Source organism: Penicillium antarcticum, assembly GCF_028974205.1.
Source record: "Penicillium antarcticum strain IBT 31339 chromosome Unknown utg000009l_segment0_segment0, whole genome shotgun sequence".
NCBI classification, from domain to species: Eukaryota; Fungi; Ascomycota; class Eurotiomycetes; order Eurotiales; family Aspergillaceae; genus Penicillium; species Penicillium antarcticum.
The window spans coordinates 4,420,262-4,433,381 of NW_026695307.1; the positions used below are offsets into that span (position 1 = coordinate 4,420,262).

At 50.5% G+C, this 13,120-nt stretch overlaps 4 protein-coding genes across 4 annotated transcripts; 1 reads left to right on the forward strand and 3 right to left on the reverse strand.

The window, feature by feature from the left end:
• Window positions 1-102: 102 nt before the first annotated feature.
• On the reverse strand, window positions 103-1,898 carry N7508_010030 (putative cyclin-dependent protein kinase complex component; the record flags this gene model as incomplete). Its single annotated transcript, XM_058468090.1, has 2 exons — window positions 103-1,018; window positions 1,891-1,898. The coding sequence occupies 2 exons, from the start codon at window positions 1,896-1,898 to the stop codon at window positions 103-105; spliced, it is 924 nt and encodes a 307-aa protein (XP_058315936.1).
• A 1,675-nt stretch (window positions 1,899-3,573) lies between these two features.
• N7508_010031 (uncharacterized protein) lies at window positions 3,574-5,319 on the reverse strand (the record flags this gene model as incomplete). Its single annotated transcript, XM_058468091.1, has 4 exons — window positions 3,574-4,191; window positions 4,241-4,711; window positions 4,763-5,042; window positions 5,153-5,319. The coding sequence occupies 4 exons, from the start codon at window positions 5,317-5,319 to the stop codon at window positions 3,574-3,576; spliced, it is 1,536 nt and encodes a 511-aa protein (XP_058315937.1).
• Window positions 5,320-6,491: 1,172 nt separating this feature from the next.
• On the forward strand, window positions 6,492-8,854 carry N7508_010032 (ankyrin repeat domain-containing DHHC palmitoyltransferase family protein; the record flags this gene model as incomplete). Its single annotated transcript, XM_058468092.1, has 4 exons — window positions 6,492-6,755; window positions 6,829-7,970; window positions 8,025-8,137; window positions 8,187-8,854. The coding sequence occupies 4 exons, from the start codon at window positions 6,492-6,494 to the stop codon at window positions 8,852-8,854; spliced, it is 2,187 nt and encodes a 728-aa protein (XP_058315938.1).
• A 1,763-nt stretch (window positions 8,855-10,617) lies between these two features.
• Window positions 10,618-12,150, reverse strand: N7508_010033 (uncharacterized protein; the record flags this gene model as incomplete). The annotated part of the gene is made up of 2 exons (XM_058468093.1): window positions 10,618-11,239; window positions 11,303-12,150. The coding sequence occupies 2 exons, from the start codon at window positions 12,148-12,150 to the stop codon at window positions 10,618-10,620; spliced, it is 1,470 nt and encodes a 489-aa protein (XP_058315939.1).
• Between the last annotated feature and the right edge of the window lie 970 nt (window positions 12,151-13,120).

Here is a 13,120-nt window from a genome sequence, read left to right on the forward strand (position 1 = left end):
ATCTATAGATTTGGACAAAAGTCCTGGGATAAATGCCGTCTGAAGACCGTGCCTAGATAACCACACCTATATTGAACCACAAAGTGAACATGATCTCCAATGCTATTCAGGAGACTTGAAGCGCAAGGTCTCATTCAGAAGCATCTGTGCATCAACCCGCAACTCAAAGTTGGCTAAGAAACAAAAACTGATCTCCAGTTTCGACAGTTCCTGTTCAGAGACACCACCGACTTTAGCAACCCGGCTATGCGAATACTTCAAGTCCTCCAAGGCCTTGGATGCAACCCAGATACCAGCAAGCACCAACCTATGCACATTCCTCGGCATTACCCTCAGAACATTCTCATCCAAGGTCATCTTAGATATATACACGCTGGCCGCGAGATACACCGCCGTAGACATAGGACAATACTTATGCAACCTCAGCAGATACTCCTTCAAAGGAAATGCAGGAACCTTCTTGGAAAGAAACTTCTTGGCCAGAATAGCCAACTGAACCGCCTCCTCAGTCGCGCGTGCCGGGTTAGGCAAGTCATTAGGATCATTCACATGCAACCCGATCGACTGCACGCCCAGCTGACCCTCACCCACAGGCGTCTCACACTCCAGCGGCGTAGAGCTATGCGAATTCAACCCATCCGTCCCTGAAGGCTTATCAATATACCGAGCACCCAGAGCTTCAACATTAAAGCAAAGCAGGTGAACTGCAGCCTCAGGCGAAATGCCAAACACGGCAGCGGCGTGGTTCCGCGGCGAATCAGCATGATCAGCGTCCCCGATCACACCGTCCGGCGAGTCGAGATTCAGCATGGCGAGCGCCGGGCGCACAGTCGCATTCACGTCCACGTTCACATTCGTATTCTCGCGCGTGTCGGTGTCGGCGTCTGTGTCATCGGGCATGCACTCCGTTTGTGTGACGGCGGCCATTTTGGCCAGGATGTTCATTGCGCGCAGGCTGCGTGGGTTGGGAATGCGAGCGAGAGAGTGCACCTGAGCCTTGTGAATGATGGCTCCGCGACTGGATATCTCATTTTCTGACGCGGAATAGGAGGTGGTGGTCTCGGTCTCGTGGCGATATGTGATCACGGGGAGGAGAGGAGGGATGGAGGTGAGTGGAATATAGCGGGGGAGGATAGGACACAGGAGTACTTGGAAGCAAAGTAGAAGCAAAGCAGGAATGTGAGATTGAAGTTCTCACATTGCCGTTAGTCTAGACTAGTTCAAGCAGGTTTGAGAAAGTTGAATGTTTCCAGGGGCAAAGATAAGTTATCAGCATTGCATCACTTTGATGCTTTGATCCAACTATGGGTAGTGAAGAGTGGCAGAGTAACTTATGTACATGACAATAACAGCAGTAAACAATAGCCAATAACTCCTCATAAACCCAAACTTCATATACCTTGACCTTTACTCCGTGCTGTCCCAGGGGGTATTGATGCATTCCGATAAGCGCCTTTAACCGACTATAAACGTATTCGCCTCTTCCTTCTCTCTTCTTTTCTTCGGACTTCGGACCCTTTGTTTTGGGATCGCGTTTTTGTTCTGTTTTCCTTTGTTTCTTCTTCCTGAAATTCAAAAAACAGGCATTGTGTTGACCAAAAGGCCAATTCGTGATTTCTCACGGCCTGCACTCGGTGCAAGGGCAGTTGTCATCATATCCCAATGCATACCGCCCCATGTAGCATGTCTGTCGAGCTCGGCGACTGATGGACTTATAACCATCCCGAATCATATCAGGCATCTCAGAAGCCCGAGTCTCGGTGCGATGTGTCTCCCGAGTCGGCTCGAGGGTATATGAATACATTCTGCGCTGGCGCTCATGAACCTGCATTCGAGGTGAGAAAGGGGTTATTGAATAGAGCCTTCGCTGGCGCTCACCCGCAGACGTACGTGGACATGCTGGGCCCCGGCTGTACGGCATTCGCGCCCGCTCGGGGATCCCCGAACCAGTGGAATAACCCGATGGCATCCTTCGCCCAGCACAAGGTGGTCTTCTCTCATCGACGGGAGAGCTTGAACGAGTTTGTCTGGCTCGGGGTGTGGATGGTTCTGCAAACCGAGCTTGCTTGTGCGGCTTTGGCGCCCTTTCTATGATCTCGGGCTCATCGGTTGATGAGTCGAGTGATGGATCGGCAGACTGAGTGGCCGGACGACACCTTTCATACGAATGTTCTCGGAGTTGAGGCCGAGGTCGAGGTCGACTTTCTCGAGCTGGTCTTCTATCCCTGTGTGTATCGGGATCGATGTATGTGACATCTGACCGAGATCCGGGTTTGTACCCTGCTGGGCGTCCCTGAGCATATGAATGGACTCTTCTATATTTGGATGGCTCGGATGGGTATGGCATGCCACTGGAGAAGGGCATGCCACTGTCAAAGTTGTCCGTGTTACAAGTATTTCTGTGGCGGTAACGCTTTCCTCGGGCCCAGAATGTATCGGCGCTCTCGTGTGAGTAGTCTGGGGGTGACCAGTGGTCACCGTAATCAGGTGAAGGGTAGCAGTCGTATCTTCGAGGTTTTCGATACAATCCGTGTTTATTCGTGAAATAATCCATCTATGCTGAGGTTAGCTGTTGGCCTTGATCTTCAATATTGAAAACGCATGGTGTCAGTCCAAGTAAATGGGTCATCAAAACAATGACTCTGTGGGCAAAGAGAAACTCGAAACAAGAGCTGATGAGAAACACAGCTATAGTAGACAGAAATAAATGCGAAGGGGTACGAACTTCAAACTGCCTATTCGAGGCTCGTCTAAGTATATAACGAATGAAAGACATAAAGCCGGTACTTGTTGTGTGCAGAATGCTGAGAATAGAATGTGTATTGTATATTCATAGAGTCGAACAAAGTAGACTCGAAATAAATTCAAAGACTCAAAAACAAGACTCGTGAGGTATAGCATCAAACAACACGAGGGCATAGAGACTTTATAGCTAGAATGAACTCGAGGCAGATTCACAAGGACACAGGCAGCAACACGTCCATAACAGGGGCATCGCTCATACTTGAAGCTATAAAGATGATATATGGTGGCTGATACGCCTTTAGTCACAGGGGGCGCAGGTGAAAGTCATGGGGAATCGCCCAATATCGGGTGACAAGGTCAACATCCTAGGTGGGTTGGACTACGTTAAGTAACTCTAAAATTTTATGGGAATGATCTGTCTATATAAGAGAGTCTGATATAGATCCATCTATACGGGTTCTCTTCCAGTCCGAAAGGGACGTGCGACGTAGGAGATGCACGACATGAGCCACGCCCTGTATGGCTTGCAGCGGGAATCATATCTAAACCCTATGGAATTACACTTGGATCTCCATTACTTCATTGAAGGTGAATGTTCACTGCGCATCGGGCACCCGATGCTCAAGTCTCCCCGAGATGAATTCCTTTGTATGTTACATGGAACAGCCACACTGCCACAATTGATTGTCCACTCAGAGGTGCAGCTTTTGGCGGCGCGAAAGGCGCTACTGTCACCAACATCACGTCAGGACCAACGATTTACAACGTGAACCCCATTATAGAAGGCGTGCCCCATCTTGCCGTGTTGGGTTAACAATACTGCATCATCTAGGTCCACCTTTGAAGAACCCTGTCCTGGATTTTGTCACGCTGATGCAGAATATCCATGTTCAGGCCCTGGATCCCGGTTTGTAGCCTCACTACCTCACTCTCGAGGTCTAAAATCCTTTGTTCCTCGGGTGTGCTATGCAGCGATGTTTCATAATGACAGCTGGCAGTCAAGGCAGACCGAAGGAGCTGGGATGCGCTATCGGATGGCGATAAGTGAACCAGCACAGGAGAATCGACTGCGCCCTTGAGATTACCAAGCGTTTCGGACATTTGAATTCGTTTTTCGTGAAGGTCACTGATCCCGCCGTTGCCGCCGTTGTCTTTTGGCCGGAGTACAGATTCGGAAATCACACCAACACGTCGCAAAATACTTCCTAGGGCAGGTTGGTCAATTGTAGGCGCTGCAGGAACTTTAGCCGTAAGCAGAAGACCTGGCTGCAAAGATCGGCGGCGCAGTGAATCTCTCCGTGAAGAGGGCTGTGTGACGATTTCACCGGCTTCAATTTGATATAGGGCGGCTAATTGGTCCAAAAGCACGGAAGATGACAACCTGTCTGCCATCTGCTTCGTGAGATCCTGCTTGGACAATGTCATTTCGATCAGTGTGTCGAGTGCCTAACGATGTTTTAGCTCTTCCTTCTCCGAATGCGCAGGAGCACTGTACCTGCTCCAAACTCTCTTGCGACGCCATTCGCAGCTTGCCATGTTCATTCAGAAGCTCTCTAAGGATTGGCTCGCTGAACTGCTGCCTGATCGACATTTCGGCCAATATCCCAATCTCGGGGTATAGAGACTCGAGTTCTTCCTCGAGCGCAGCACTGGTCTCTCCTGCTGATGCCTTGGCACCTGTGCCCCCAGCCTGGACCGTCTCCAAGTAGAGTCGATCGAGCCGATAATGGATTTCCTCGGCAACGTAGTCTGCCAGCATGGCACTCAGGTCATTCGTACGCGTCACCGTGGATGCATCATTGCCACGATATTTGACACCCGACACGAGAGACTCTAAGCTAGCAAGGGTCTTGTCGTCCTGCTTTAGCCGGGTTGACAGAGATGCAAGGATTCTCTTGCTTTCCGTGCTCGACTTGTCCGTCGCGTTCTTGAAATTGACCTCCAGTTCGTCGGACAGCTCACTGGCCTGCGCGAGTCAGTCACACGCTCCCATGCGGCGCAGCAGATCTCAACCTACCGCCATTGTTGTGTTCTGTCTCCCTCCTTCATGCTTCTTCCGCAACCGAGCAACGTCTCGATTCCGCTGTTGCTCTAAGTTGATCGCTAGTCCCAATTGCTTATTCAGACTATCGCACTGGAACTTTAAAGTCTCCGTCTGTTTCTGAATTGTAACCGTAGAAGCCTCAAGGGACTCGATCGCGTTTCGGAGGTCATCCTCGAGGACAGGACGCGCGGCAGGGAGGTCGGGGTTGCAAAGGATGGGTTGGAGAGCGCCGGAGGCTTCGAGTCTCGAGTATCTGAACGTCCAAATTAGCTTAAAAACTCATACTGAGATTGATATCATAATATCGTAGCAAGAAAGCTCATAGCCCGATAATGCACCGCAATATAATAGCCAAATACATACAATGCCAGTTCCTCTTTAGATAGCAGGGTTTCGGGACGGAGGTGTTTCAATGCCCACTCCGTGTTGGCAGAAGCGCCGCCAAACGCGGACTCGATGGCATCGCGCTTAGCGAGGATATCTCGCTCTTTAAGAATTGATAGGATGCTGTCGGTGAGGGAGTCTCCCATGTTTGTTGTTTAGGGGATGGAGGCCCGATAAGGTGGGGAGCTCGGGAGACGCCAATCTCGCGACTCAATGAGATCTATCGCAAATATCAAGCAACTTGTTTCTGTATGTGAGACGTTATATTCTCTAGGACTGTATGTGGTTGAATTATGTATAGAATACCTTCATTACTGTATATCTTAATCGCTCAAGTCTTCTGTTTTGCGTACTCATAGTCAATATAGATCTATAAATAAGGATGAAACACACCAGTCAAATTAGTTCACTATTGAGGAATAGTTTACCTAGATAGCCCAGAGATTCCCCAAAAACCAGTTGATCTCCTGACTAGTTGCCAACAGTCTTTATGCTTCAAATGACATTATGAACTTGGAGCTTGTAGGAGAGTGTTGTTGACCTCGCCAATGACGGAGAGCTGCACTACTATGCACATGTACATCTGTGACCGGAACTATTGAAGAAGCCTATCACCAATGGGAAAGAACGACTAGTAGTATGCGGAAGATCCCAGCGAGAGATAAGTGGTCAACTGAATACGTCAATTGACCCTGTATACTGCCTTCCATGATCTATGGCGGCAACTATAGCTGCTATGTCTACAGTATATATGTGGTTCAAATTAAACAGCGAGAGCCAGTGAACATCAGCATGACACACTCCAAAAGACTCTACGCCCTACGCAATCGAGATCTCCACAGTCGGCAGTTGAGATCAACAGGGCGACAACCCAAAATAAGCCAAAATGCGGCTGCCTATGTGTGGCTGAGTAATCGAAAACACCGTGGACGTTTCGACAACACTGGATGGAACACCCTCAAATTTGACCAATTTGAAGTTTCCCATCAACCTTTTGTACAGCGCGTGTGTGTGTGTGCTGTATCAAGTAGAAGTCTTGGAGTCTGGAGTCTTAGCGTTTAGCGTCTCCGCAAAACGGTACCGCATCCCAAAAAAGTTCGCCCTGTCGACACGACGCCCTTCGGCATTTCCTTCTCGCCGTTTCGCATCTTTGCTCACCGGGGATTTGCTTGTTTGATATCTGTGAATGCGCCGAGAGAATCGCGATGTTCCCTTAGATCACCGCGTCTAAACAGTACCGAATCGATTCCATCTCCTTTTCCGACAGCACTTCAGCGTCCCTCGTTACTGTTACCGATATAATCGCCATTAGACAGAGATGTCTTCAAAAACACTACCGTCAGAATCTCGGGGCCCGAGTCCCGGCCAAAACTCCGGAGCCACGTCAGCCTCCAATAGCCCCTCGAACACCGAGGTGGAGATGAAGCCCATGCGATCTGATCCCCCCAAGGGTTCAATCCCTCTGGGGGAGGATGTGATGCAGTTGGCTCGGATGGGGGAGATTGGTGCTATGCAGAATCTATTTGCGGCCAAGAAATTCACCGCAAACCACCGAGATGAGGAGGGCATCACCCCGTTACATGTTCGTTCTTCGATGAGGTTGCGCACTGCGCAAATCATGGAGCTATGTTTACTGACTGACCACCTATTTATAGTGGGCCGCTATCAACAACCAATATGCGATGTGTAAATTCCTACTCGACTCCGGAGCCGATGTCAACGCCAAGGGAGGAGAGTCGGTGGCGACGCCAGCCATGTGGGCAGCACAGCGGTGCCATTATTACATTGTCAACCTGCTGCTCCAGAATGGAGGAGACCCTCTTTTGACGGACGTACAAGGCTACAACATCCTCCACCTCGCGACCATCGACGGCAACGCTTTCCTGGTTGTCCTGCTTCTCCACCAGGAGATCCCCGTGGACGTTATTGATCAACAAGGGCATACTGGATTGATGTGGGCCGCGTACAAGGGATATCCTGCTTGTGTGGACTTGTTCCTGCGCTGGGGCGCCAATGCGAATGCCGTGGACGAAGGTGGCTTGACACCGCTCCACTGGGCGCTGGTAAAGGGCTCTATGCCCTGTGTCCTGAAGCTGCTTGAATTCGGTGCCGACCGATTCGCCCAAACCCGGGATGGCAAGTCCCCATCGACTGTGGCGCAGGAAATGAACACTTTGCGGGTGTGGTACCGCTCGCTCAACGAGCGCGGCTATGATCCCGATGGCAGCCAGAAGGTGGTGCCTTTTGGCATGTCGGGCTTCGTGCGGAGCAAGAGCCTCATGGCCAAGTTTTTCTTCCTCTGGCCCTTCTTGACTATCCTGTTGGCCATCTGGTTGTTAAGTAATCTGGCAATCTTCATTAGTGTGCCTGTTACATTGGTGACCGTGTTTGGTATGCAGTATATGGCACAGCAGGTGGCGAACAAGGGACCTTCAGAATATCGAATCCTGCAAAAGACGCCATATCTGGCTGGTGTCTTCGCAGCTACGTTGTTCTGGGTCGGGTTCCGTTATGCCTTCAAGGTGCTGCCGGCGACCTACTCTTCTAACCCGATTCTGAACATCTTGTTCGCTGTCTTCTTCTGCCTCACTGCCTATTTCTACATCTTTGCTATGGTACAGGATCCTGGCTATGTCCCGAAGCTTAGCAGCAGGAATCAACAAAGAGAGGTTGTCAAGGAACTCTTCGAGCAGTGGAAGTTCGACGAGGAGAACTTCTGCATTCCTTGCATGTCTCGCAAGCCACTCCGAAGCAAGCACTGCCGTCGTTGCGGGCGTTGTGTTGCGAAGCATGATCAGTATGTGTTTGATCCGAGATTTACACGTCGACTTGTTTACTAACTATTGAACAGCCATTGTCCCTGGATTGACAACTGCGTGGGATCAAACAACCTCCGTCATTTCGTTCTCTATATCATCTCCCTCGAAGTTGGCATCATCCTGTTTGTCCAGCTGACGATTGCTTGTGAGTGGTACCACGACATCTACCCTGACTTTTAGCTAACCCTAATCAGACATCAATGCTCTTCCCGCCCCTACTGGCGCCACATGCAGTGTCATCAATGACACACTATGTGACTACGTCTCCCGGGACACCTTCACCCTGGTTCTCACCATCTGGACCATCCTCCAGCTGGTCTGGGTCACGATGCTGTGCGCCGTCCAACTGGTCCAAATCTCCCGCAACCAGACCACCTCTGAGAACATGCGAGGCCACCACATCGACCGGTCCTACCCAAGCTCTCAGGCCTTTGCCTCAGCTATGACAGCCGGAACCACCTCCATGGAAGCTGCCGGCCTCTCTGCCACCGGCACCGGCCCCAACCCAGCCCTTAACCGCGGCCCTGCACCCCGCCCAAGAGGTGGCTGTCTCCAGCAATGGTCCTCCCTCCTCGGAATCGACACCTTCTGGACGACCGCCAAGGATGGACTCCGCGATGGACCACAAGCAGCTCGCCCCCGCAACCCCTTCTCTCGCGGACCCCTCACCAACTGTCGCGACTTTTGGTGTGACCCAGCTCCTCTCTTTGGCAAGCGCCAGTCTGGATCTGCCATGCTGGGTGGTGAAGTGGTGAACTATCATGACATGTATGAACCCCCGATGCGCATGCACACCGGTAGCCGGTCCGAGGGCGGGAACTACCGCAGTGTTGCAGCCGAGGACCCCGAACGCATGGTCTAAGATACGATCTTGGACATCTGTTATCTGTTATCTGTTATCTGTATTCTTGTGTTTTTATGGATTTGTAGGGCGTATATCCCAGCAGATCTCGAGTTTGCATTATTAGGCACGTGGCACGAACGTTTGCGTTTGCATTTAGAGACCTGTACAGTTGATGTCGGACATTAATGATATCTTTGCAACCTAATATGTATAGTCCCGATCTCCCCACCATCAGATAAGATATTTTCTTCAGACGCCCAACCTTCTGGAAATATACCCAAAATCGCTGTCTCGTCCGAAGAAGCCCGATTGGCCCAGAGTACACGGAGTACATCTTGAAAGCATTCGGCTTTACGATACAAGTTTCATACAAGTACCTTGATGGAGTCTAGGCCGTACTTCTGTTACCATGTAGCTACGCATTCTGCATTGCATGTGGCAACCCCCACAAGCAACAGGGGTTGAAAAAAAAAGATACACCATGTAGCCAAGATGAGCCTGCGCAAGTCCTGGCCCAGCCTTAATGTAGGTTCCAGGGTGGCCTGATCTGATACACCGTTCAAACAATGCAGGGCCTCGCCTAGCGCTAGGCAAGCCGAGCCTAAAATCTGAAAGTCACCTACCTAACGCAGCTCCAAGTTCCGACCTTGTATTTCCATACATGGAACTCTCCACGAGACCAGGCGTGGATCCATAGTTGAGCAGGGCAAGCAAGGCAGGGAAATGGAGACCAGAAAAAGACTGGACGGTAAGACATGTCTCCGAGGTGACAGTTCGGAATATTGCGGTTTCCACTTACATCCGATATCGCCGAAAACTATACTATACGTGTACTAACGTTAGTTACAGATGTACAAGTACACACACACACACACACTGGCTCCGTTGAAGGATCTAATCTCGGCCTCGGGAACCCTACGCGACCTCGGGTCAAGTGGGTTGGCAGAGATTAGGCTCTGGTCCCATCGTACGGAGTACAGAGCGTACACATGGACCTCGCTTGTGGAAACTCAATCAGAGAAAAAAAGAAAGGAAATTGACAATACGACAGAATAAGCAATATACATGTACACGTACAAGTGACTCCGTACGAACAACGTAAGCCCGGGGCTCCATATCTCGCTAAGGGACCAACTAGGCAGGTGATAGACAACAGCCTCACACTCCACTAGAGAGATTTGTGCCAGATGCGATATAAATGGGGATGGTGAATTACGGTCAGGCCTAATTGTTACCCTGGAACTGTGTGTCTCAGCCCAATTGACCCCCCTCCCCCCTCCAAGTGTCTCTGATCAGATAAAAAGTTTTCAGTTATCTGATCCATGCAGGACCCACTTGAGATTATCTGATTTGATCTCGGGGAAAAAGGAAATTGGCCTGCCAAGGTTTTAATTGCTTTTTCATGCCCTCACTTTTTTTTAATGATCGGCTGGTCAAATTTCAGCGCGGTTGGCGTGGTATTTGCGGCCGAGGCCGACTTTGCTCTAACTGGAACCGCTCACTTCCATGACTCCACCGTGTCAGGCCATGTTGATCGGTACCTGAAGATCTATTATACATTTGTACGGAAATATTAAAGCAATTGAAGCAATGGAATAGCTTGTCATTAATGCAGAATCAATTTAAGGGAAAATCTAATGTTCACCCAAAACTGAGGGGGAATCATATACCAAACAAAGCCGTGGAGAGCAATTCTGCCGTAGCTCTCCTTGATAAATATCTTTTTAATGTCTCGGATCCCTTCCAAAAGGAGTCAATCCGAGACGATCACTCTCAAGGCTTCAGAGCATAGCGCGCAACCGGGTGTCCTGCACCAAGCCGGTACCAGCCAACTGCTCGCCAAAGACCGAGGAAACCATCTCGCCACCACGGACAGCAAGCACCGAAAGTAAAGAATCACTCAGACCGTGGGTCTTCTCATTGCAACCCTGCAGCCAGATACCAGCCTGGGCACTGACCTTGGCACCGTCCAGGGAAACCCGGTAATCACGACCCGGGTTCCACGTCGCGGCACCGGCGGGCCGGAGCGAGCGCACCTGCTCGAGCATCTCCTCGTGCGCATCACGCAGGTAACCCGTGGCTACCATCAAGGCGTCCACATCTAGCACCTCCTTGCCCTCGGTCTCGTTCTGGACCGACTTGACGTGGATGCGCATGCGGCTGCTAGGGTTGTGGTGCTCGATGCGGGCAACCTTGGTCTCGGGCAGGATGCGCTGCTGCCATTGGGTTTCGTCAGGGTTCTCGACCCGCTGCAGGTACATGTCGTTGTAGATTTCTTCGATGAGTTCCAGGCGGACGACGGAGTAGTTGGTTGCTTTTTCGGTGGCGATGCGCTTCTTGCGCTCGTCGGCGGACATGCCGTAGAACTTGTCGACGCGTTCGGGGTTGAAGATTTCGTTGACACTGAACAAAATTTAGTTAGATGGATCGACAAAAAAAAAAAAAACAGAAGACAGAGAGACAAACAAGGGAGAGTCATCACTAGGGCGGAGAGCGGAGTCCCGGAGAATAAGGGTGGTCCGCGAGTTGGGGTAGCGACGGTGCAAATCGTGGTAGATCTCAGCGGCCGACTGACCACTGCCAACAACAGCAATGTTATAAGGAGCCATATCGTTGTTCAGCATCTTAGGCAGGGTCGTGCAGTACTTGGACGAGTGCATGATGCGGGGGTCCTGGGGGAAACCAGGCGGCATCTTAGCCTTGCCGCCAATGGCAATCACCACCTTGCGAGCATTGCGCGAGGTGATCTCACCGGTGCCAGTGTTACGCGACACGACGGTGAAGTAATCCACAACACCACGGGCATCAGTCTGACCAGGAACAACCTCGACAACCTCCTCGCCGTAGTTGACCACATTATCAAAGCGCTTGGCACACCAGCGCATGTAATCCTCAAACTCCACACGAGCTGGTAGGAACGTGCCCAGGTTGGTGAAGTGGATCAGGCGGTTCTTGTGGTGGAGGTAGTTCAGGAATGTGAAGCTGGAGCGGGGGTCACGCATGGTAGCCAGGTCCTTGACGAAGGAAATCTGCATGCGCGAGCCCGGAACCAGCATACCTGAGTGCCAGGCGAACTGGTTCTGCTTCTCGAGGAAGGTGACCTTGGGCTTGAAGTTTGATTGCTTTGCGCCGAGGCCCGGGTCCATGGCGTCATTCAAGGCGATACCGATGGCCAACGAGGCCGGGCCGAAGCCCACGCAGAGCAAGTCGTGCATCTCGTCGGCTGGAGTAGGCCGCAACAGAGAGCGGCCGGTCTGAGGTTGGGTGCGCGGCACCTCGTTAAAGAAGGGAAGCTCAGACTTGATGGGCTCCATGACAGGGTATGAGATCAACCTCAAAAAGTATAGTATAGAGGGCGAGCCTTGGTAGAAGGAGAGAGGAGCTTAAAGAGAGGAGCTTCCAAGCTTGGAGGGAGGAAAAAAAGAGCAGGGATGCGGACTTTATGTTTCAAGAGTCTTGTCGGCCCACCCTAACGTACCATATGCCCGAGAAGAATCTCAGCGGATCAGATAAAAAAAGCCAAGTGGATCTTCATTTTTTACTTACTCGCTTGAGTCGCCAAGTTTCGTAATCCCAAGGTTTGTGAATTTATCAATCAGTGTCTCCACCGATTTATTATTTTCTTCCTTTTGCCATTTCTGGTGAAGAGATTCTGGTATTTATGAGGCTTTCCCACTAGTTTACTAGCAACATGCAAGAACAGGTTGAGGTTGCAACTGGGCACCCATTCTAACTGGAGCAAGGCAATTAATAATAACGCATTAATCCGAAGAGAGCAGTTTACTGCCGATGTCGGGAAAAATTGGGTCTGTCGGCCCTACATAAGTGGCTGTTAACATTCCGTGTTAGTGTTTCTACAGACTTTCCGTTATGTCTTGGCAGACGCATTGAACTCGTGTGTGGTGGGGTCTGCAGGTGGAAAATTGCTCCGGCTTGATCTGGACGCTTAGACGATGTAATGCTCTACCTAAATAGTCACATTGCAAACGTACATGTACAAGTACATGCAACATGCCATGCATCTTGCACCACAGGTCTCTCTCAAACCACTGCCTCATATAAGAGAACCAATCTAACTACAGTAGAAGGCTACAATATATTGCTATTAGCTATCCAACAAATTTAAGGTAAAATACAAATAAGCACTAAATGCAATACCTGTAACTGTCCATACATGTATACCCCAATACTCCAATACAGTGACCGGCTCTTCTCCACCGCTTCACTCGAAGATAATTTCATATGATTATGGTGCGTTCAGATATAGGAATATACAGTAGAGTA